Below are 25,707 nucleotides of genomic sequence, written 5' to 3' on the forward strand. Positions count from 1 at the left end.
GAAATGTAAAAAATACTGAAAACACCAAGGATAAGAAACTACTCTTTATTTTAGACAACCTCATAAAATTATTTTCACATCCCCCCCCAACTTCTTGCTCTTAATCCTCATCTTTTAATTGAAGAATAAGGCTTAAGAGAGACAAAGGAAAAACCATAATGGCTAAACTTAGCAGCACCGACACGGTTCTTTCATCAAGGCGTAGCTCATCATTTCTCCAAACTGACATGCTACAGAAATGTCTTCCAAAATGCATTAGGTTTTCACAGAGTGGGGACTGTGATTTCCATGCTCAAACAAACAGTGTAGGAAACAGTAGATTACGTTAGTTTTGTTTACTGTAACAGGAATTCTCAGAGTCCTTAGACACTCTAATGTGGGTTGATCTCCAGAAGGAGAAAGGGAGTGTGTAGTATTTTCCAAGCTTTTTGAGCAAACAATCCTTTTCTTATGGAACACATCAGAAACAGTTTGGAGTGTGCTGGTAAATGTGTTCTGGGGATGGAAGTCAGAAAGTCTGATCTTTTTCATATGGGTCCTCCTATTCTCTGCTGAAGCCAGCAACAGAGTAAGTTGACTCTAGCATCAAGACCACTAGTCACATTAAGAAAGGGCAGGTTGGTCAAGAATGGAATAGGAAGAACTAGCTGCCTCACTTTTCACTTTCGTGCCTACATTTTCTTCACTCCCTAAGTTATACAAGATGTACATTTCCTCTCTTAAGCAACTTAATTGGTTGCTACTTCCCTCCTTTTGTGACAGCAACTAATTCATCACTACCTGAGGAGACAAAGTGGGTGCCGCAGAAGCAAGACTGTAGGCCAGTGGGATTTGTCTAATAATTGATAAGATGATAGCACAGAGGGCAACGTACTCAGAGAGGAAGGCAGCCTTAAGAAATTATGCAGAAATAGCCAAGCAAGATTTTTCCAAGCACTGGTTAAATCACCAGCAAAACAAAGCGTTTATGTGAGTACCTCAGGCCTGGGTACCTCTTTGCTTGAAATATGGCAAGACTTGGAAAAACGTTTGCCCTTAGAATCTATCTCACTGCTTTAATTAGTTGTCTCCTTTGGGCCTGGGCACAGTTCTGGCACTGATCTGGAACAGACTCCCTTTTCTAAAACTGAACCTGACCACATCAAAAGTTTGTAAAACAATCTCCATGGTAATTAAACTTGCATTCAACACCATATGGTGATAGAAGATGGCAAAGGATAAGATTTAGATCTTAGATCTTTCCAAGTAGGGCATGTTAGATGATGATAGAAGGATTAGTTGCAAGCTGGATCTGAGCTCAGGCTTGGGCATGAAGGAAACTCTCCCACGTGGTTTGGAAGAGTTAGGGGCTCCCTGAGCTCTATTGTGAACTGTACGGGTTTCATCCAAGGAATGGTATGATGTGGGCATAAAACCATTCTTCAGACAACTGAAGATGGTCACCTTCTGTAGCCAGAAACACTAGCTGTCCTGCATTGTCCATTTCCTTTAACCCCAGGCGGTCCTGCAGAAGGAAAGGCCATAATTAATCAAAAAGCTTAATGAAGTTTTGGAGTAAAATGGTAAGTACGTTAACTTGAGATATATTGTCAAAATGCAGTTTGTCCTGAGTATTAAACTTGAGGTGTATTTTCAAAAATGCCAAAAAGAATATCTCCTAGTTATTTTTCTTTCTTTCCTTCCTTTCTCTTTTTCTTTCTCTTTCCTTTCTTTTCTCTTTCTTTCTTCTTTCTTTCTCTCCCTTTTTCTTCTCTCCTCCCCCTCCCCCTCCCCCTCCCCCCTCCCTCTCTCTCTCTCTCTCTCTCTCTCTCTCTCTCCCTGTCTCTTTCTCTCTTTCTTTCTTTTGAGACGGAGTCTTGCTCGGTCACCCAGGCTGGAGTGCAGTGGCGCAATCTCGGCTCACTGCAACCTCCACTTCTCTGGCTGGAGCGATTCTCCTGCCTCTGCCTCGTGAGTAGCTGGAATTACAGGCGCATGCCACCATGCCTGGGTAATTTCTTGTATTTTTAGTAAAGATGGGGTTTCACCGTGTTAGCTAGGATGGTCTTGATCTCCTGACCTCAGGTGATCCACGTGCCTCGGCCTCCCAAAGTGCTGGGATTACAGGCATGAGCCCCCCACACCCGGCCAGTTTTTTCTAAGTATTAAAAATGGATATGCAATTGAGATTACTCTATACAGAGTTGTAGATTCTGATTTTTGAAAAGCGTAGAGTCAGAGAACTACCTATAGGTGGGCAAGCCATAGACGACACTGCCTCAGAATGCCATAGGTAAGTGGGACTGAGCCAAAGACAGAACATTAACTAGGTAACTTAAAAAACATCCAACCCAGGACAGGCGCGGTGGCTCACGCCTGTAATCCCAGCACTTTGGATGGCCAAGGCAGGTGGGTCACCTGCGGTCGGGAGTTCAAGACCAGCCTGACCAATATGATGAAACCTTGTCTCTACTAAAAATGCAAAAATTAGCTGGGCATGGTGGCGGGCACCTGTAATCCTAGCTACTTGGGAGGCTGAGACAGGAGAATTCGCTTGAACCTGGGAGGCGGGAGGTTGCAATGAGCTGAGATCATGCCATTGCACTCCAGCCTGGGCAACAAGAGCAAAACTGTCTCAAAAGAACAAAAAAACCATATCCAACCCTTAGGTAACAAACCATGGACACTTTCATATTCTGGAGTTGAAAATGTCATTACCCATAGGCTAGGTGCTGGAGAACAACCTCCGGTGGGGAAGATAAGCAGTTACGACAGTGCCAGAATGGTGCTTCTGCCGTGGCCAACATCATTTTGAGTTTTCACAATAAGGAAGTTCTTAGCTGTAATTTCTCAAGCCTTTTTTTTTTTTCAAATCAGATTCTAGCTTCCCTTTTTACCTCACCACCCAAGTTGAGGCACCCAATACAAAAGAAAAGCCAAGAGGAGACAAATGACCTCTGAAATAACATGGAGGAATTCTAGTAGAAGGTGATTGGTTCAGATGTAGTACTTAACGCATTTTGGAGAGTCTGTCTCCAATATAAAAATCCTTAGGGCTGGGCGTGGTGGCTCACGCCTGTAATCCCAGCACTCTTGGAGGCTGAGGCAGGTGGATCACCTGAGGTCAGGAGTTGAAGACCAGCCTGGCCAACATGGTGAAACCCGCCTCTACTAACAAAATATTAGGCATGGTGGCGTGTGACTGTAGTCCCAGCTACTAGTGAGGCTGAGGCAGGATAATCGCTTGAACCCAGGAGGTGGAGGCTGCAGTGAGCTGAGATCACACCATTGCACTCCAGCCTGGGGGACAAAGCAAGACTGTCTCAAAAAAAAAAAAAAAAAAAATCCTTAAAAAGTGTAGAAGGCCCCAGAACTGGAGGTGGTAAATTACTGCAAGTTCTGCTTAAGATACAGGACCTACTGCTAAACAAAATTCGAAACTCTAGTCCCACTCAACCTCCTGCAGGAGCTTCCCTTGTCAGTGCATAATTCAGAAACAGGATTTCACATCTATTTTTTTTTGTTTGTTTTTTGAGACGGTGTCTTGCTCTGTCGCCCAGGCTGGAGTGCAGTGGCACGATCTTGGCTCACTGCAAGCTCTGCCTCCCAGGTTCACGCCATTCTCCTGCCTCAGCCTCCCGCGCGGCTGGGACTACAGGCGCCCGCCATCACGCCCGGCTAATTTTTTGTATTTTTAGTAGAGACGGGGTTTCACCATGTTAGCCAGGATGGTCTCGATCTCCTGACCTTATGATCCGCCCGCCTTGGCCTCCCAAAGTGCTGGGATTACAGGCTTGAGCCACCGCGCCTGGCCTGATTTCACATCTATTAATGTTTAAAAGTAATGTCCCTTGGCCAGGCGCACTGGCTCACACCTGTAATCCCAGCACTTTGGGAGGCTGAGGTGGGTGGATCACCTGAGGTCAGGAGTTCGAGACCAGCCTGGCCAACATGGTGAAACTCCATCTCTCCTAAAAATACAAAAATTAGCTGGGTATGATGGCACACACCTGTAATCCCAGCTACTAAGGGGGCTGAGGCAGAAGAGTTGCTTGAACCTGGGAGGCAGGGGTTGCAGTGAGCCAAGATTGCTCCACTGCACTCCAGCCTGGGCGACAGAGTGAGACTCCGTCTCGGGAAAAAAAAAAAAAAAAAAGGAATGCCCCTCATCATGCATGGAGGCTTCCTGGATTTGTAGCAGACTGTACCTCAGCAAAGGCAGCTAGTTTTAAAACCTTTTTATCAAAAGAAGGGAATCAGACATGAGGTTTCTCTTGTTCTTGTTTGGAAACCATAAGGTTTCAGGATGTAGTGGATTTCTGTAACCCAGTGCCTAATAAGCTAGAGCAAATAATCAAGAGCCTAACAAACTTCACCCATATTGGACACGAGTCAGGTGTTTCAGGAGTACCTAGTGCTCTGAGGTGTACAGGAAAGGGCTCCAGCACCAAAGAACCTAGCAGCTTCAGGAACTGGGAGCTGAAAAAGCACCAACCTCCCAAGATAGACTCCCTGCCAGTTACCTGTGTGTACAGGGAGGTCTCCTGTAAGGGAATGGTTTCCTTGGCTTGGCCACTTCTGTAAAATCCAAACCACTGCAGAAGAAGCAAAAGAAATAAGCTCAGATATGACACACAGCACATACTGCCAAAATAATTTGAGACGGGTTAGAAGCTAAAACTGCCCACAAAGTGAACATCACAAAGCTGTAGGAAGAAGGAAAAATGGGTAGGGTGCATCTGAGTCATCTCTTAAGGGTGGAGCCCGAGGGATGAGTTAATCTTTCTGAGAGGCTGCTTTCCACTTCCCCAGAATTTCTGCTTCCTACATTTATTAAGCAATAAATGTGAAAAATTCCTGTGCTGAGCTCTAGACATTCAAGAATGAATACATAATCTGTTTCCAAAAAGCTCCCAGTCTTGCAAGGCACAGAAACAATTGACTGTTGAGCACAGAGGTCAGCAAACGTTTTTGTAAAGGCCAGATACAAAATATTTTAGGCTTTAAGGGCCATATGGTTGCAACTACTCATTGCTGCCACTGTAACAAATGCAGCCACAGACAGTATGTAAAAAGTAACTAAAACTGTTCCAATGAGGACACTGAAATTTAAATTTTACATAATCTTTATATGTTCAAATACTTTATATGTCTAAATAAATTGTACATAATCTTTGTATGTCCAATTCTTTCCCCCAACCATTAAAAAATGTAAAAAACATTCTTTTATGTTAGTGTTTGGTGTTACTCGTGGGTAACACCAAAACGGGTAGCAGGATGGACTGGGCCTGTGGGCCACAATCGGCCAATCCCTGGTGGTGTGACACAATGTGATGAGTGTTCTAACGGAGGCTGATGATTCTACAAAAGGGATCACATTCTGCTTGGAATGGGGATGGCATCCTGGCCTTGACAGACGAATAGAAATTGTCAGGTGGAGAAGCCAAGGAAGGGCATTCTAGAGACAGAAAAATATGAACAAAGGCATACGAGAGAAAAAAGCATAAGTAGTACAGTATGGCTTGATCAAGAGTGTATGAAGCGTGCAGACAAGGAAGATTAGGCTGGAAAACAGGGTGAAGCCAGATCAAGGCAGACCTTGGAGGCCAAGCTTAGGAATTTATATATTTTGGGCTAGTGATTCTGAACCTTTTTTGGGTCTCTGATCTCTGGAAAATGGATTAAAATTATAGATCCTTCCCCAGAGAATACAATTACATAATTTTGCATAGAATTTTGGGGTTGGGGGTGTAGAGTGTCCCATTTATGGACCTCAAGTGAAGAACTGTTCTACACAAAAGTTGGTGGAAGGGACTGAAGGTTTTTTTCCCCAGCAGGCAGCTGTATTTTTTCATTTCATTTCATTTCATTTCATTTATTTCATTTCATTTCAATTTCATTTTAGGTTCTTTTTGAGACAGAGTCTCACTCTGTCACCCAGGCTGGGGTGCAGTGGCACGATCTTGGCTCACTGCAAGCTCTGCCTCCTGGGTTCAAGTAATTCTCCTGCCTCAGCTTCCTGAGCAGCTGGGATTACAGGTGGCTGCCACCACACCCGGCTAATTTCTTTTTGTATTTTGAGTAGCGATGGGGTTTCACCAAGTTGGCCAGGCTGGTCTTGAACTCTTGACCTCAGGTGATCCACCCGCCTTGGTCTCCCAGAGTGCTGGGATTACAGGCATGAGCCACTGTGCCCAGCTGGCAGCCGCCCTATTTTAATGCCATTTACTCTCCTGGCATGTGGCCTAAGTAGTGTCTCACCTCCGAATCTACAGGGTCCACAATGGAATCATTGAGGAATTTCACCATCACAAACTTCTTCAGGGCCATCAGGTTTTTCTTGTAGGACTCATTGATACCCTGAAAGAAAGGCCAGCAACACCTAAGGTCATTACTATCAGATACCAGCAGAGGGAGTAAAGCCTTCCAGTTCTCTGGTCTCCCTGACCCTGTGCCACTGTTTCTTCCCCACGGGTATGGGCTGTTTTCCAGCTTCCTGACCAGGATATACCTGTACAGCTTTTTTTTTTTTTTTTCCTAAAAAACAAAACAAAATATTTTATTTTAGATTCAGGGGGGTACATGTGCAGTTTTGTTATAAGGGTATATTGTGTGATGCTGAGGTTTGGGGTTCTGTTGATCCTTTCACCCAGATAGTGAACACAGTGCCCAACAGGAAGTTTTTCAGCCCTAGCCCCTCCCTCCCAGCTTTTGGAGTCTCCAGTGTCTATTGTTCCCATCTTCATATCCATGTGTACCTAGTGTTTAGCTCCCACTTGTAAGTGAGAACATGTGATATTTGGTCTTCTGTTTCTGTGTTCATTTGTTTAGGATGATGGCCTCCAGCTGCATCCATGTTGCTGCAAAGAACAGGATTTCATTCTTTTTTATGACTGTGTAATATTCCATGGCGTATATGTACCACATTTTCTCTATCCAGTCCACCGCTGATGGGCACCTAGGTTGATTTCATGTCTTTCCTATGGTGAACAGTGCTGCAATAAACACGAGTGCAAGTGTCTTTTTGGCAGGACAATTTGTTTTCCTTTGGGTATATACCCAGTCATGGGATTGCTTATACAGCTTTTTCTTTTCTTTCTTTTTTTTTTTTTTGAGATGGAGTCTTGCTCTGTCACCCAGGCCGGAGTGCAGTGGCGCCATCTCAGCTCACTGTAACCTCTGCCTCCCGGGTTCAAGCGATTCTCCTGCCTCAGCCTCCCGAGTAGCTGGGATTACAGGTGGTTGCCATCACGTCCACCTAATTTTGTATTTTTAGTAGAGATAGGGTTTCACTATGTTGGCCAGGCTGGTCGCGAACTCCTGACCTCAAGTGATCTGCCCACCTTGGCCTCCCAAAGTGCTGGGATTACAGGCGCGAGCCACCACGCCCGGCCTTATACAAGCTTTTCTTACCATCCTATCTGACTGACATGCCACCGACCATGGCATACAGGTACAACTATGAGTTTACACCACACTCCATAGGTGTCCATCACATAGGTGAGAGGCTTCTAGTCAGAGAAAGCCAAGACAAAATAAGAAACTGCAAATTCCGGGTTCTGGTATATGCTATTCTGTGTTGTTTTTTGTTTGGTTTGTTTTTCCCTTCAAACTTTCTGTTTAAAAACAAAAAACCAAAAGACTCTCCAGATGAGTCTAATATAAACTGAGCCATCTAGTTTACCAGAACCTACCAAACCATGTTTGTGTCTGGGGCATACTCAGTGCCTACTGTATCTCTCGTTTAGGTAAATCTCTAGAGAAAAATCCACCCCCAGACTGATCCATCAGGAAAGCTTCCCTCATTAAGACAGCAGCTGTGAATTTCCACCTCGCCCAGTCAGCAACCTACCGAGCTTATCCTGTGTGTTTCAACACCAGGAGAGGGAAAGAACTTAAGGGAAGAAAGGCAAATGAATTTCAACCTCCCTAAAGGGAACTGAATCTCAAAGGCCCTGCCTCCCAGAAAAACAACACTTCTGTTTCCTAGGGTCTGCCCAGGACAGAAACAGTCACTGCTGATTTGTTTATGAAAACCTAAACAGGAAAAGAACGCACATCTATGGGAGCCCGGTTTGGGTGCTTACCCGCTCCTGATTTATATCTGCCAAGAAGATGCTGTGGTTGCGATACACATCCTCCTTTATGGGGTCATGCCAGTATTCGGCTTGCACGAGGCTGTAGGAAAACAAAGGAATAAGGTGATCAAGCTACAGGTCAGTCAGTATGCCTAGGGCATGCTCAGTGCAAAGGCCACCAAGAGACTTTAAAAGGACAAAAGGCTGGCCAGGCACAGTGGCTCATGCCTGTAATCCCAGCACTTTGGGAGGCTGAGGCAGGTGGATCATGAGGTCAGGAGTTCAAGACTAGCCGGGCCAAGACGGTGAAACCCCGTCTCTACTAAAACTACAAAAATTAGCCAGGCGTGGTGGCAGGCGCCTGTAATCCTAGCTACTTGGGAGGCTGAGGCAGGAGAACTGCTAGAATCCCGGCGGCGGAGGTTGCAGTGAGCTGAGACTGCAGCACTGCACTTCAGCCTGGGCGACAGTGTGAGACTCCATCTCAAAAAACAAGGACAAAAGGCCAAAGCCCTCAAGTCCCAGGCCTTACCCTTTAATACAGAAGACAAGACTTGCACCTATGAAACGGTCTGTCAACAAGACACCTTGTTGAGACAAGGACTATTCAGCATAGCACAGAAATTATAAAAGATTCAGGCAAAGGACTCATCAATATTTGCTTCTCCTATGACACCGGGGTTTATCATACTTCACATGCTGACATGGTTTGGCTGTGTCCTCACCCAAATCTCATCTTGAATTGTAACTCCCACAATACCCATATGTCATGGGAGGTGACTGAATTATGGGGGTGGGTCTTTCCTGTGCTGCTCTCATGACAGTGAATAAGTCTCATGAGATCTGATGGTTTCAAAGAGGGGAGTTGGGCCAGGTTCCGTGGCTCATGCTTATAATCCCAGCACTTTGGGAGGCCAAGGCGGGCAGATCCCCTGAGGTCACGAGTTCGAGACCAACCTGGCCAACATAAGGAAACCCCGTCTCTACTAAAAATACAAAAATGAGCCAGGCGTGGTGGCACGTGCCGGTAATCCCAGCTACTCGGGAGGCGGAGGGAGGGAGAATCGCTTGAACCTGGGAAGCTGAGGTTGCAGTGAGTCAAGATCACGCCATTGCACTCCAGCCTGGGAGACAGAGCGAGAATCCATTTCAAATAAATAAATAAATAAATAAAAAATAAAATTAAGAGGGGAGTTTCCCTGCCCAAGCTCTCTTCTTTTGTCTGCCGTCATGTAAGACATGCCTTTCACCTTCCGCCATGATTGTGAGGCTTCTCCAGCCACATGGAACTGTAAGTCCATTATAAACCTCTATTTGCCCAGTCTCGGGTATCTCTTTATCAGTAGCGTGAAAACAGACTAATACAGTAAATAAGTACCAGTAGAGTGGGGTGCTGCTGAAAATGCTGAAAAGTTACCCAAAAATGTGGAAGTGACTTTGGAACTGGGTAACAGGCAGAGGTTGGCACAGTTTGGAGTCCTCAGAAGAAGACAGGAAAATGTGGGAAAGCTTGGAACTTTCTAGAGACTTGTTGAATGGCTTTGACCAAAAGCCTGATAGTGATATAGACAATAAGGTCCAGGCTGAGGTGGTCTCAGATGGGGATGAGGAACTTGCTGGGAACTGGAGCAAAGGAGACTCTTTATACTTTCTTTCCAATCTCTCTCCACTTCCCTTTCCCTTCCAGCCCCCACCTCCTCAAAATGGCCACAGTTACCACAAGGCCTCACATGGGGAAATTCGAACAAACTCTATCCCAGGTTTGGCAGGGAGAGAAATCAAAATTTCTACAACATAAGCTCCGCAGCCAGAGTGGAAGAGCTGCCCAGAGGCAGCCAGAGTGGGTTGAGGACCACTGGGCAGAGGCAGTGGGTCCTGAAAACCCCACTCAGTGGAGCAGGCTGGCGCTAAAGCCCAACAGAGCCAGCTACGTCAGAGATGGAGCTCACCCTCCCAGGAGCAGATGAGACTGAAGTTAAAGGAAGCAACAGTCAGACTGACATTCTAGAATGTGTTTATACATGTATTTGAAACCTTTTAAAGGTTTAGAACTCTGAACATTTATAGAATGCAAAAAAAAAGAAAAAAGAAAAAAGTTCTTGAGGAAAATTAGAAGTGTTACTTCAGTGAACACACAAATAATAAGGAAGCAAAACAGTCTCATTGCTGATACGGAGAAAATCTGAGTGGTCTAGACAGAAGGCCAAACCAGCCACAACATTCCCTTAAGCCAAAGCCTAATCCAGAACAATGTCCTAACTCTCTTCAATTCAATGAAGGCTAAGAGAGGTGAGGAAGCTGCAGAAAAAAAGTGTGAAGCTAGCAGAGGTTGGTTTGTAAGGTTCAAGGAAAGAAACCATCTCCATAACACAAGAGCGCAAGATGGGGCAGCAAGTGCTGATGTAGAAGCTGCAGTAAGTTATCCAGGAGATCCAGCTAAGATACCTAATGAAGGTGGTGACCATAAACAACAAATTTTCAGTGTAGATGAAACAGTCTTATATTGGAAGAAGATGCCATCTAGGACTTTCACAGCTATAGAGGAGAAGTCAATGCCTGGCTTCAAAACTTCAAAGGACAGGCTGACTCTCTTGTGAGTGCCTCATGGAGCTGATGACTTTAAGTTGAAGCCAACGCTCGGTTACCATTTTTTAAATCCTAGGGCCCTTAAGAACTACGCTAAATTACTCTGCCTGCGCTCTATAAATGGAACACAAAGCCTGGATGACAGCAGATCTGTTTACAGTGTGGTTTGCTGACTACTTTAAGCCCACTATTGAGACCTATTGCTCAGAAAAAAGGATTCCTTTCAAAACATTACCACGCAGCTGGGCGTGGTGGCTCATACCTATAATGCCAGCACTTTGGGAGGCCAAGGTAGGAGGACCGTTTGAGGCCAGGAGTTCAAGACTAGCTTGGGCAACATAGCAAGACCCCATCTCTACAAAAGAAAACTCTTTTTAAAATTAGCCGAGCATGGTGGTGCATGCCTGTAGTCCTAGCTACTCAGGAGGCTGAAGTGGGAGGATGCCTTGAGTCCAGGAGGTGAAGGCTGCAATGAGCTGTGATCACACCACTGCACTCTAGTCTGGGCAACAGAGCACAACCCTGTCTCGAAAACTATTTTTTTTAATTAAAAAAAGTTTAAAAACAAACTTAAAAAACAAACAAATATTACAGCTCATTAAAAAGCACCTGGTTACCCAAGAGCTCGGATGGAGACGCACAAAGAGACCAATGCGGTCTTCACGCTTGCCAAGCATCCATTCTACAGCCCACGGATCAAGCAGTCATTTCAATTTTCAAGTCTTATTATTTAAGAAATACATTTACAAGGTTGTAGCTGCATAGACAGTGATTCCTTTGATGCATCTGGGCAAAGTAAATGGAAAACCTGATGGAAAGGATTTATCATTCTAGATGCCATTAAGAACATTAACGAGCTGGGTATCATGCACTTTGGGAGGGTGAGGAGGGAAAACCAGTGGAGCCCAGGAGTGTGAGACTAGCCTGGGCCACATAAATGAGATCCCATCTCTACAAAAAATTAAAAAATTAGTGGGGTGTAGTGGCTCACACCTTTAGTCCCAGCTGTTCAGGACGCTGAGGTGGGAGGATCGCTTGAGCCTGGGAGGTTGAGGCTGGGGTGCAGTAAGCTGTAATGGCACCACCACACTCCACCTTGGGTGACAGAGTGAGACTGTCTCAAAAGCAAACAAAGAAAACTTCATGATTCACGGGAAGAGGGTCAAAATATCAATATTAACAGGAATTTAAAAGAAGTTGATTCCAACCCTCATGAATGGCTGAGGGATTCAAGACTTCAATGAAGGAAGTAACTGCAGATGTGGAAATAGCAAGAGAACTAGAATTAGAAGTGGAACCTGACGATGTGACTGAATTGTTGCAATCTCATAAAACAGATAAGGAATTGCTTCTTACGGATGAGCAAAAAAGTGGCTTCTTGAGATGGAATCTACTCCTGGTGAAGGTGCTGTGAACACTGATGAAACGACAACAAAGGATTTAGAATAAATATTACATAAGCTTACATAAAAGCAGCAGGAGGGTTTGAGGACTGACTCTAGTTTTGAAAGATGTTCTATTGTGGCCAAAATGCTACGAAATAGCATTGCATGCTACAAAGAAATCTTTCATGAAAGGAAGAGCCAATTGATACAAAGTTCATCATTGTCTCACTTTAAGAAATTAGCACAGCCACCCCAACGTGGGCTGCAAGCCACCCAGGTGCTGAGGCAAGAGACCGAGGGCATGAGCTCTTCCAGTACAATAAAATACATAAAACAACAAGAGTTATCCTAGATCTAGATCATAAATATGACTATATATGAATATCATTAATCATTAGTTTGTAGCAATTATTCTTTATTCCAATATTATAATAATCCTTGCCCTACAATCATAACCTAGGAAAAACCAGGCCATACAGAGATAGGAGCTGAAGAGACATGTTGAGAAGTGACCAGAAGGCAATAGTGTGAGCCCTGTGTCATGCCCGGACAGGGCCACTAGAGGGCTCCTTGGTCTAGCGGTAATGCCAGCGTCTGGGAAGATTCCCGTTGCCAAGCGGACCATGGTCTAGCGGTAGCGTCAGTGTCAAGGAAAAACACCCGCTACTTAGCGGACTGGGAAAGGGAGTCTCCCTTTCCCCGGGGAAGTTTAGAGAAGACTCTACTCCTCCACCTTTTGTGGAGGGCCTGACATCAGTCAGGCCCACCTGCAGTTATCCGGAGGCCTAACCGTCTCCCTGTGATGCTGTGCTTCAGTGGTCACGTTCCTAGTCTGCTTTCATGTTCCACCCTGTACACCTGGCTCTGCCTTTTAGATAGCAGTAGCAAACTAGTGAAAGTACTAAAAGTCTCTGATAAGCAGAAATAATGGCGAAAGCTGTCTCTCTCTCTCTCTCTCCCCGCCTCAGCTGCCAAACAGGGAAGGGCCCCCTGTCCAGTGGACACGTAACCCACAGGACCTTACCTATCATGGGAGATGGCTCACGCTCCTTACCCTTGTCTGGTATCCAATAAATATCAGCGCAGCCTGGCATTCGGGGCCGCTACCAGTCTCCACGTCTTGGTGGCAGTGGTCCCCTGGGCCCAGCTGTCTTTTCTTTTATCTCTTTGTCTTGTGTCTTTATTTCTACACTCTCTCGTCTCCGCACACAGGGAGAAAAACCTACCGACCCTGTGGGGCTGGACCCTACACCCCAACCTTCAGCAACCACCACCCTGATCAGTCAGCAGCCATCAACATCGGGGCAAGAGCCTCCACCAGCAAGAAGATGACTCGCTGAAGACTCAGATGATCAGCATTTTTTAGCAATAAAGTATTTTCTAATTAAGGCATGTACTTTTTTTAGGCATAATGCTACTGCACACTTAATAGACTTCAGTATAGTATAAACATAGCTTTTATATGCACTGGGAAACCACCAACTTTGTGTGACTTGCTGTATTGCAATATTTGCTTTATTGTGGTGGTCTAGAACCGAATCCTCAGTATCTCTGAGGTATGCCTGTAGTTCGTTACATTACTCTCTAACTTTTTTGAATGGCTGAAAAGTCTCTGAGAGCCTGAGTAGATGCCTCAATATTTCCAGAAAACCAAGTTGCAAGTTCATCAGCTGAGGGCAAAGACATGGGGAAAACTGGACAATTGAGGAAAAGCACTCTGAGATCCACTGAGGGTGGGGTGCAAACTGGGAGCAGGGCCCAGAGCAGACCCGGGGAGGGCAAGTTGCTATGAAAATTAAACAGGATATGTAAAGCTCTAGCTTCCCCTGAGCTGGTACAGGGGAAGACGGAGGCCGAGGCCAAGGCCAAGGCCAGGGCAACACTGAAGTATTCCTTGTGGCAGGGAGTGTAGAGGTGGGAGGGTAGAGCATGGGGCAGGGGATGGCAGGGAGCAAACTGGAGGAAGGAGAAGGCTAGGAAGGGCTGACAGCATCTGCAAAGGCAAAAGGGAACTAGAGGGTAGTTTTACATCCAGGAAGGAGAGAGAGAACTATTACACCATTCCTTGTTGCCCTCACCATGCCAAGCTGGGGGCTTCTTCACCAGTTACTGTGCATATTAGGATATCACGTTTGCTTTGCTAAGGTTAAGTTATCTGAAGAATGTGGAAGACATCTTTTGGGGTCTCTGCCTAAGTCACTCTTGCACTCTTCCTGCCCCGCCTACTGGTTTACAGGGAGGTGGGTATGGTTAGTATGCACTGTCCCACTTCTCTGGCCACAGCTAATGAGAGCAGAGGTGGAGACCTGACCTGAGCTGGGGCATGGTCCCTTCCTGAAGAATCTGAATCGGGACAAAGAGATTCTAGCCTCAGACTGAGACAATCTCCTAACAGAAGATTAAACATTTGGAAGCCGTGTGAGGCCACCTTCCATCATGTGAGTGGCAGGGGAAGCTGGTCTGCAAGGAGAGAAAGCAGCAGCGACACAGACAGAAGCAACAGTGGCACTGGAGAAGAATACCCTGGCTCCTCATGGCTCCCAATTCTTGATTCTAGGCCCTATGAGGCCTTAGGCACCGACAGAGTATGACTTTCTTTTAAAATTTACTTTGGCTTGATATGGGTTTCTTCTTGCAACCAGAATTAATCCTCCCTAATACCAGGGGCAACCTGGGACAGTATCACAAAGACAAAATGATTTCTCTTTATTACTTTAAGCCTTCACCATCTGCTCTGCTAAAACAGTTCTCACACTCATTCATCTGCTTGCTTGCTTTCAAAAACATGTTGCCACTTTTTACGATCTCTTACCTCCTCTCTCCCTGTTCTCTCTGCCCTTGTGGGTTTATCACTTTTTATTCTTCTGCTACCACTTCATTAAAGTTTAAGGAGGAAGTGAAGATAAACACATCAATCTATCGCTTTTAATCAGTATTTTTTATTTTTATTTTTTGAGACACAGTCTCACTCTGTCACCTAGGTTGGGGTGTAGTGGCACGATCTCAGCTTACTGCAACCTCCCCCTCCTGGGTGCAAGCAATTCTCTAGCCTCAGCCTCTGGAGTAGCTGAGACTACAGGTGTGCGCCATCACGCCTGGCTAATTTTTGTATTTTTAGTAGAGATGGGGTTTTGCCATTTTGGCCAGGCTGGTCTTGAACTCCAGGCCTCAAGTGATCTGCCTACCAAGGCCTCCCAAAGTGCTGGGATAACAGGCATGAGCCACCGCACCCCGGCTTAATCAGTATTTAGGTGTCACTTGTCACCCCCAGGCAGACTGCTCACTTAGCATCACTAACAGAATTCTGATCGCCAAGGATTGTTTTGGTTCACACAAAGAAAGAAAAGTATAGGCTTTTTGGAGGCAACTGGGCAACAGTGAGAATAAAGAGTAAAGGAGGAAGAATGAAGTTTAAACACCATGCAAATCCACGAGAACAGAGAATATGTAGAATATAAATAATTAAGCTGTAATTAGCCACAGCCAATCAAACCAGGCAAAGGGGAAAGCCTGGTGTAGCCTGAGGGTAAAAAAAGGAGATAGAGGTACAGAGTATCTTAGTTTTCTATAATAACCATCAGGTGGTACTGCTGACCCAAAACAGCTTTGTGGCTATTTGTGTAGCCAACGCGTGGGAAGAGAAAAGACAGCTATTAGCTGTAGGTGGTTCCAACATGAGTCAGTCACAAGGCTGTATCCTGGAAAATGGCTTCAAGAATATACTGTAATAAAAAGTTGTTATTTGACAAGAATGAGACACTTGGAAAACCCACAGGGTATTAGTTGATCCCAAACTCCAGCTATCATCAAGAGCACGTCAGACCTACCATCAAAACTTTTTTTTGTTTTTTTTTGAGACGGAGTCTCCCTCTGTTGCCCAGGCTAGAGTGCAATGGCGCAATCTCGGCTCACTGCAAGCTCCGCCTCCTGGGTTTTTTAAGCGATTCTCCTGCCTCAGCCTCCTGAGTAGCTGAGATTACAGGCACACGCCACCACGCCCAGCTAATTTTTGTATTTTTAGTAGAGATGGGGTTTCACCATGTTGGTTAGGCTGGTCTTGAACTCCTGACCTCATGATCCACCTGCCTCCACCTCCCAAAGTGCTGGGATTACAGGCGTGAGCCACCGCGCCTGGCTCACAACTTCTAAGGATAGAGCCTGGGAATCCATTTTTAATGAATTTCCCTGTGGTTCTGATATACGATCAAGTTTGGAAACAATTGAACAAGCACACACTACAAAAGTAATTCTGCATCTTTTTTTTTTTTTTTAAATAGATTTTAATAGAGACAGGGGTCTCACTATGTTGTTCAGACTGGTTGTGGACTTCTGGCTTCAAGCAATCCTCCTGCCTTGGCCTCTCACAGAGCGGGGATGACAAGTGTGAGCCATTATGCCAGGCTGGCCATGCTAAACATCCAAATACATTTGAGTAGTCAGGGACAGTGACGTAGGGAGTAGCTAACATCATAAAGAATCTGTCCTCTAAATACCAACAATAATTCCTTGAGCTTAGTACTTTCTAAAGGCTTTCTGTTTGTTTTTTAAGGATGGAGATTTATTGTTATAATTACATTCTTCTTACGTAGAAAAATGCCCTTGTTTTTCTTTCTTTGCTTTTTAATTAATAGACTTTTTGGAGCAAGTTTAGGTTTACAATAAAATTGAGCAGATAGTACAAAAAGATCTCATTTGAAGGCCGGGTGCAGTGGCTCACGCCTGTAATCCCAGCACTTTGGGAGGCCAAGGCGGGTGGGTCACCTGAGGTCAGGAAGTTGGAGACCAGCCTAACCAACATGGAGAAACCCTGTCTCTTCTGAAAAATACAAAATTAGCCGGGCGTGGTGGCACATGCCTGTAATCCCAGCTATTTGGAGGCTGAGGCAGGAGACTCGCTTGAATCTGGGAGGCAGAGGTTGTGGTGAGACAAGATCACGCCACTGCACTCCGGCCTGGGCAACAAGAGCAAAACTCCGTCTCAAAAAACAAAAAAAAAATCTCATTAGAATATCATAAGGAACTACTGCTGGAATCACTGTGAGCATGAAAGTCAGCATGATATTTTCACATGATGACAGGTCTGTAATCTTTTCAGCTAACCATACATACCGTTCCTGAACAACTTTGGAGTACGCCCCAGCGTTCAGTGTTTTTCTGATGAAGTCACAGATGTGAGAGCTCTCTCCTGGGCATCGAGGGAGTCCAAAAACACCTACAGTGGTACATGACAAATATCCATTCCTTCAATAATCATGTATCGAATACCCACTATGCACAAGGCACTGTGAGAAACAAAATGAACAGGACCAAACTCTGATTTCATTCACTTACTCCTCATGAAAATAAAGCGCAGAGAACCAATACTATCACCAGCTTCCTCCTGGTGCTGCTACACTCTTTCCCGCCTAATGATCTTTTTACCTGCTCATCCCTGGAGGATGTGCTGCATCACATGGCTGGACCCATTTTCAGCTCTCAGGTCTTGGTCCTAGGCAAGTCATATCTGACCACCATATCTCAAATAGTACCCACCCCCATTTCCTTCCCCTCCCCCAGTTATACTTCATCCTTAGCATCCTCATCAATAACATTGTTTTGAGTACCACGAATAGTTCTAAGCAAAATATTGGCAACAATTAATTTAATCCTCACAACCGCCCTGTGGAGTAGATATCATTATTTGCCCTATATCACAGATAGAAAACTGTAAAACTGAGAAGTTAAATACCTTGTCCAAGGTTAGACAATAAGGGATAAGCCAGGATTCACACACAGGCAGTTTGGCCCCAGAGCCCACTCCTTTAAGCACTACAACTACTAGTGTGTCCTTCAAACAGTATCCTGTTGTTCTTGTTGTTTTTTTCCAAGAGATTGGGTCTTGCTATGTTGCCTAAAGTGCAATGGCTATTCACAGGCTCAATTATAGCACGTCACAGTGCCTTGAACTCCTGGCTTCAAATGATCCTCCAGCCTCAGCCTCCCAAGTAGCAGGGACTACAGGTATACACCATCAAGTGCCCAGATATCCTCCATCTTATCGTGTATATATATATATATATATGTGTGTGTGTGTGTATATATGTGTATATAAGTGCATATATGTGTGTATATATATGTGTGTGTGTATATAGGTGCATATGTGTATATATATATCTATGTATGTATGTATGTGTATATATATGTCTAAGTATGTATGTGTATATATGTGCACGTGTGTGTGTGTGTGTGTGTGTGTATTTCATGAATGCAAGAACCTTGTCTGTCTTGTTCCTGGCATATAATAGGTTTTCAAAAAATATTTGTTAAATGAATAAATAATAAAGCTGTTCTTACCAACTTGCATTTGTATAATCCTTATACTTTTAAAAAGTATTTTCCTACCTATTATTTATCCTCTGAAAAATTCCCATAGGACAGGCAGGGCCATATTTTGGTTTCCTCCATCTGTGAGTGGAACCTAAGATACCAAATTACTTGCCTAGGAGTAATAGTTAATTGAGTGAGTCCAGGCTTCCTGATTAGACGGAGAATCATTCTGTTCCCACATTATACCAGCTAATAGCTATACCCATCACAACAGAGATGAAATTCCATTCTAATGACACATCCTTCCCCAATAGTATGGAATTCTGTCTAAATAGAAAACCTGCTGTTTCTCAAAGAGTTTAAATTTATAGACACAAGAGCTTACACACTATTCTTTGCCTAAGCCTAAATTCAAGAGGATACCACCAAGTCAGAGAACAGAAAAGGTCACTCAATTTTCCTAACTCCTCAACCACCACCTGCCACATGGCTATAACCATCTCACTTCCATGCAATCGTGTCAGTGAAATTGGAGAGAAGTAGATGCCAACCTAGCGATCCAGGCCTCTGGAATCCTAAGTATCTTCCTATGTCTCCAGCAATGCTGGCTAGTTTGTTAAAAGCTAGAGAAACAGGATTTTGCAAGGATGGTTGATGTCTTGTGCAAATACAGTTCCTAGATTTTTTAAAAATCAGGTGGTCATGTGGGTTAGAATAGAGAAAAAAGAAAGCAAAGAGGCAAAGTTACCTTGATGTTGTCCCCCAACCGAGATCAGATTGATCATGGGAGGTGAAGGGCATCTCTGAGCCACTGCCCTCCTACGGAATAAAAGGGAGTTTTAGCTCCGACTGTCAGATGGAAATGCATCATCCACAATCAGCATCACAGATTAAGCTAGTCATCCTCTGTGACTCCCCAAAACCGCAGAGTTTCAGGATTTTCCTGATATGGGCAAATGCAAATATTTCTTTCAACTTTCATAGAAAATAAATTAAGCGAGGGCCGGGCACGGTGGCTCACACCTGTAATCTCAGCACTTTGGGAGGCTGAGGTGGGTGGACCACCTGAGGTCAGGAGTTCGAGACCAGCCTAGACAACATGGTAAAACCCCATCTCTACTAAAAATACAAAAAATTAGCTAGGTGTGGTGGTGAGCACCTGTAGTCCCAGCTACTCGGGAGGCTGAGGCAGAAGAATTGCTTGAACCTGGGACGTGGAGGTTGCAGTGAGCCAAGATCGCGCCACTGCACTCCAGCCTGGGCAACAAGAGAGAACCTCCGTCTCCAAAAAAAAAAAAAAGAAAGAAAAGAAATTAAGTTCCATAAAGCTTCTTACACAGGAACATTTTAGGAAATTTCCCTTCCAAGATAGGTGACAATCTTGAATTGGAGGAGTGGATTTATCTGAATAAAAGAAAAAAAAAATCAATTCCATATAAGTGGTACAATATAACAAAAAGGAACTTACAGAAATTGGCCTCCCTGGGAGAATCCCATAGCATTGTAGCCTTGCTGCAATTTAGGATCCTTAGCAAGTATCTGACACACTGTTGTTACTTGGGAATTGACATTCAAGAAGAAGCTGTTCTCCACGTCCTAAAAAAGAAGCCAGAGAGAAGTGAGAGGATGGGAGTGAAAACAACCACTGACATCTTCTCTAAGAGGTAAACTCATTTAGGTTGGTATCCTCACATGAGCCACTCAAGGGTGAAAGTATCATTGTATGATTTGCTGCTAAAAACACAAGGCAAAGCATTTTAACAGTATATGCTATGAAATCAGTAAGCAACCCTTCAAAGGAACAGCTGTGAAGTACCTTACCTCCATCAGGGTCTTCCCAATCTCTAAAGATAAGACGTAAATTCCAGGTATTTTCTTCTCAACCATTTTTTTAACAGCACCCATGCTTAAGGGATTGCAACAGCTGTCTCCTAGCCAACAAAAAACAATGATGGAAACTCATGAGTCAAAATATTATTTATTGTTTAAAAACTTTGAGGCCTCAAAGAGCATTATCAAGAACGTGAAAACAATGTATAGAATAGAAGAAAATATTTGCAAAACAGTTATCCGATAAGGGCTTAATACCCAGAATATACAAGGAATTTATAACTTACTTACAACTCAACAAAAACATAACCTAATTTAAAAACGGGAAAAGAAATTAAACAGATATTTTTCCAAAGAAGATATACAAATGGCTAACAACTGGCATGTGAAAAGCATGTGAAATGCAAACCAAAACCACAATGAGATACCATTTCACACAGACTAGGATGTCTTTAATAATAATTTTTTAATAGAAAATAACAAGTATTGTCAAGGATGTAGAAAAATGGGACCCCTCGGACATTGCTGGTGGGAATGTAATAAGCAGCCACTGTGAAAAACAGTTTGGTGGTTTCTCAAAAAGTTAAACATACAATTACTAAATGACTCAGCAATTCAACTCCCAGTTATACACCCCAAAGAAATAAAAACACATGTCCATGCAGAAACTTGCATATAGATGTTAACAGCAGCAGTATTTGTAATAGTCAAAAGGGAGAAACAATCCAGCAGTCCATCAATGAATGAATGAACAAAATGTGGTATATTCACACAATGGAATATTACTGAGTTATAAAAAAGGAACAAAGTGCTGACACATGTTACAACTTGAATGAACCTCAGAAACATTATACTAAGTGAAATAAGCCAGACTCAAAAGGCCACATAATGCATGATTCCTTTCACAGGATAAATAAAGAATAGGCAAATCCACTGAGATACAGAAAACCAAGCTGGAGATTATCAAGAAGCAGTAGGAGGGGGAATAGGGAGTGATTGCTTAATGGCTATGTGTGTTTTTCTGGGGCGTTGAAAAGGAGAGACGTGTTAGTTGCACAACATTGCAAATACACTAACTGCCACTGAATTGTACAATTTTAAATGGTTAACTTTATATGAATTTTTACCTCAATTTTAAAAAATAGAAGAAAGAACATTTTTTGCTTAGCTCCTGTTTATCAAGTAGTAATAAGCTTCAAAAGTCCATACAGGAGCTGGGTGTCATGGCTCACATCTGTAATCCCAGCAGTTTGGGAGGCCGAGGCGGGTGGATCACGAGGTCAGGAGCTTGAGACCAGCCTGGGCAACACGGTGAAACCCCATTTCTACTAAATATACAAAAATTAGCCGGGTGTGGTGGCACATGTCTGTAGTCTCAGCTACTTGAGGGGCTGAGGTAGGAGAATTGCTTGAATCTGAAAGGTGGAGGTTTCAGTGAGCCAAGATCATGCCGCTGCACTCCAGCCTGGGCAACACAGCAAGGCTCCATCTCAAAAAAAAAAAAAAAAAAAACAGAACAAAACAAAACAAAAAAAAAACATCCATATAGGCCAAGCACGGTGGTTCATACCTTGATCATCCCAGCGCTTTGGTAAGGTGAGGCAGGAGGATTGCTTGAGGCCAAGGGTTTGAGACCAGTTTGGGCAACATAATGAGACCCTGTCTCAAAAAAACCAAAAAGCCCATATAGGATAATTAAGACACCAAATTTACAAATGAAAAATAAGCAGAGGTACACATTCCCTTTCCCTATCACAGGGGATATTTGGGGTGAACAGATGCAAAGTTTTCTCTTCAGGGCCAGGACTAGGGTGAGGCAAATTAAGCATCTAGGGCAGCGGTCCTCAACCTTTTTGGCACCAGGGACCAGGTTTGTGGAAGACAATTTTTCAAAACTGTTCCACCTCAGATCATCAGGCATTCGTTAGATTCTCATAAGCAGCACACAACCCAGATCCTTCACATGTGCAGTTCGCAACAGCATTTGAGCTTATATGAGAATCTAATGCCACTGCTGATCTGACAGGAGGTAGAGCTCATGGCAGTAAGGCTCCAGGCTCACTCACCTCCTGCTGTGTGGCCTAGTTCCTAACAGGTCACAGACCCAGGGAGTTTGGGACCCCTACTCTAGGGCACAAAATTTAAGGAGGCACTCATTCTCAGGTTTATGTAAGTGCTGACCCTGAATTTGAGAGTGAGTGCCTCCTTAAATTTGCACTTCAGGAGCCTCTTCATCTTGTCCTAGTCCCAGACTTGTTTCTTCTATTTCAAGGAACCAGAAGTAGGAACAGGAAGCAAACTGGCTACTGAGTAGGAGAAGTGGACTGAGATCATTTCCCATTTTGTACTTACTCATTCCATTTTCAACCTGCGAGAAAGCTTAAGCACCAATTTTAGAAGAAGAAAAGGCTATTGCCTGGAGAATCGTCTATTCCTTTTATTTCTCTGAAAACAACGTTCTCCACACTGAGCTGTAATTGTAGGTTACTTAACTGCCTCTGCCTCCCTTGTAACTGTGTCCTCTTTTGACCCCACTGTAGTAGCCCCAGGGCCTGGTGCAGAACCTTGAAAGTGTTTGTATTTGCTGACTCTAATTACTCTGAATATTTTTCTGTAACCCATCCCAATAAAGCTCTCACTATCACGACTCTCCCAAAACTGCTTTTCTCAGGATTAATCATCTTTATATTGCTAAATCCAACAATCAGTTGTCAGCCTTTATCTTCCTTGACCCATTAACATTTGATACAGTTGATCATGACCTATCGACATTTGATGCAGTTGATCATGCCCTTCTTCCTGAAACATTTTCTTCACTTGGCTTCAAGGACACTGCACTTTCTTGACCCCTCCACTTTCACTGGCTATTCGGTTACAGTCTCCTTTGCTAGTTTCTCCTCATTTCCTCCACCTCCAATTGAATGGAGTGCCTCAGGGCTCAGTCCTCTGTGTACACTCATTTCCTAGGTGGTCTCACCCAGGCCCTAGCCTTTAACTACTAGCTGTATGCCAGACTCTCCACTTAAATCTCCAGCCCGCATCTCTGTCCTAGACTCCACGCTCCAAATGCCTGTACGACATCTCCTGGGTGTCTCCTGAGGATCTCAAGTTTAGTCAGCCCAAAAGTAGACTCTTGATCTTTCCCCCACCCTAAGTCAGCTTGTCCTACAGGCTTCCCCATCTTGGTAAAGTGAAAACTTCACCCTTCCAATTGTCCAGGCCAAAACCTGTGGAGTAATCTTTGGCTCCTTTCTTTCTCTCTTATTCCAAGTCTGATTTGTTAGCAATCCACCTTCAAAATCTATCCAAACTTTGACCACTTCTCAACATCTCTACTGTTACTCTACAGTTCCAAGTCATCATCATCTCTTGCTTAAATTATTGCAATAATTTTCTAACCTGTCTCCCTGTGACTATCCATGACCCCCTATGATCTATTCTCAATACAGCAACTAAAGTGATTCTTTAAAAATGTGTCAGATCATGTCACTCATCTGCTCAAAAAGTTCCCCATGACACTCTAGCCAAAGTCTCTGCATTAGTCTTACTAGGCCCAATAACTTCTGTACCTGCCCCTCCCTTCCAAACTAAACTCCTAACTTCTACCCCTTGCTTACTCATTTCCAGCCATGCTGATCTGAATGCTGTCCCTTGAACACACCAGACATACTTCCACATCAGGGCTTTCCCATTTACTGTTCCTTCTACCAGAGAGCCAAATGGCAACCGTCCTCATCCACCTCAGTTTTGTACTCAGATGTCACTTTTTCAAGAATTCTTTCCCAATTTTGCTTTATTAAAAGTGCAAGCTCCCACCTCCCGTCTTTATCCTACACCCTACTCTATTTTTCTCCATTGCACTTATCACCATTTGATATGTTATGTTTTACTTGTTAATTTCTTTACAATCTGCTTCTCCTACTGGAGAGTAGGTTCCAAAAGAACAAAGAATTTAGTCTGTTTAGTTCCCTACTGTATCCTCAGCACCTAGTAGGTGCTCAATAACTGTGTTAAATGAATATAGGTTGAGCATCCTAATCTGAAAATGCGAAATCCAAAATCTGAAAGCTTTCAGCGCAGTCATGATGCCACAAGTGGAAAATTCCACACCTGACCTCATGTGATGGGTTGCACAAAATTATTTAAAATATTGCATAAAATTACCTTCCAGCTACGTGTATAAGATGTGTATGAAAAATAAATGAATTTCCTGTGGGTCCCACCCCCCAGATATCTTGTATATATGCAAATATTTTTTAAAAATCCGAAATGCTTCCCAGTCCCAAGCATTTCAGATAAGGGTTACTCAACTTGTAAACGAACTGTAGGTGCCCAACAAATCTCTGTTCAATGTGTGAAGGAATAAATAAAAGGGTAGATGCGCCAGTCATATAGCCAGCCGCCGCTCACCTAGCCTGACCAAGTGCGAGATGCTGCATCCTGACGCCACTACTGTAAGGATTAATCAAGGACAGCATGTGAAACTTCAACGCCGTGCGCGGCTCTCTCTTTCCTTCCCCTTCTCTCTTTCCAGTGAAGGGGATGGCTCCTTCCCCTTCTCTCTTTCCAATGGAGATCCTTCAAATCCTTCAAATCCTAAAATGTCGAGGCAGCCGCGTGCTGTGGGACCAGGTCCTTGCCCTCTACACCCGCATTTTGCAGATGCGAACCCAGGCTAGGAGGAGAGAGAATCGCCAAACCCTTTTAAACTTCTCACTCACTCACCCATCCCATGCCAGATCACCAACGGCAGCGGCGCCGGCGGGTCCAGATGCTGCAGCGCCCGAGAAGCGCAGGTCCATGGCAGGAGAGCGACAGCCAAGAGCCACAGGCAGCGGGGCGACGCCATCTTCAGTGTGTCACATGACCGCGGGCGCGAGACTCCGGGAACCGCGCTCCGCCCGCCTGGGCGTGGCGCCGCCGGTTGCAGACGGTAACCTGCGCATCCCGGAAGGGATGCCCAGCCTGATGGGCGTCGGCCCTACCCTGGAGCTTTCAGCGCAACAGGTCCCCAGCGAGGTCCCGCTGGCCGAGTGGGGCTCTGCGCTCTCGTAGACCGCCCTCTGCGGTGAATCAAAATAATTGCTAACATTTATTCAGCGCTGATCAGATGCTATCAGGCACTATTCTTACAACCTTTAACTAATTCACTCATCATAACAATGCTCTATGCACTTCTCCCCCTGACAGGTGAGGACACTGAGGCACTGAGAATTGGCACTGAGTAAGGTGCCCAAGGTCACAGAGATAGCAAATTGGTGGTTCCAAAGTCGTTGCTATTCACCACTGCCCTGTACTGCGTTTGGAAGAAACATGCATCGAGGAAGGAAGAAAGGAGGGACAATTTCCAGCCAGGACCAATCATGGCAAGGTGTGGGGTTTGTTCTACATATTGAAGGAGAGGTAGGATTTCAACAAGCAAAGATGAAATTCAGAAGGACTGAAATGAGCTAAGGTAGAGACGAGAAAGACAGCTGTGTTTTCTAGAAATGTCGGGACTTCAAGAGGGACGAAAGCATATGTTGGATGTATAAGAGTGAGGG

General features: G+C 44.4%; 1 protein-coding gene across 1 annotated transcript; it reads right to left on the reverse strand.

The window, feature by feature from the left end:
* Window positions 1-29: 29 nt before the first annotated feature.
* Window positions 30-25,036, reverse strand: PPT1 (palmitoyl-protein thioesterase 1). Its single transcript, XM_032160402.2, has 9 exons — window positions 24,890-25,036; window positions 20,156-20,265; window positions 19,803-19,930; window positions 19,083-19,153; window positions 17,138-17,240; window positions 8,067-8,157; window positions 6,241-6,339; window positions 4,503-4,574; window positions 30-1,504 (listed from the first exon to the last, which is right to left on the reverse strand). Exons 1-9 carry the CDS (start codon window positions 25,011-25,013, stop codon window positions 1,382-1,384), a joined length of 921 nt encoding a protein of 306 aa, XP_032016293.1. The 5' UTR covers window positions 25,014-25,036; the 3' UTR covers window positions 30-1,381.
* Between the last annotated feature and the right edge of the window lie 671 nt (window positions 25,037-25,707).

Source organism: Hylobates moloch, unplaced genomic scaffold (genome assembly GCF_009828535.3).
Source record: "Hylobates moloch isolate HMO894 unplaced genomic scaffold, HMol_V3 SCAFFOLD_8, whole genome shotgun sequence".
NCBI classification, from domain to species: domain Eukaryota; kingdom Metazoa; phylum Chordata; class Mammalia; order Primates; family Hylobatidae; genus Hylobates; species Hylobates moloch.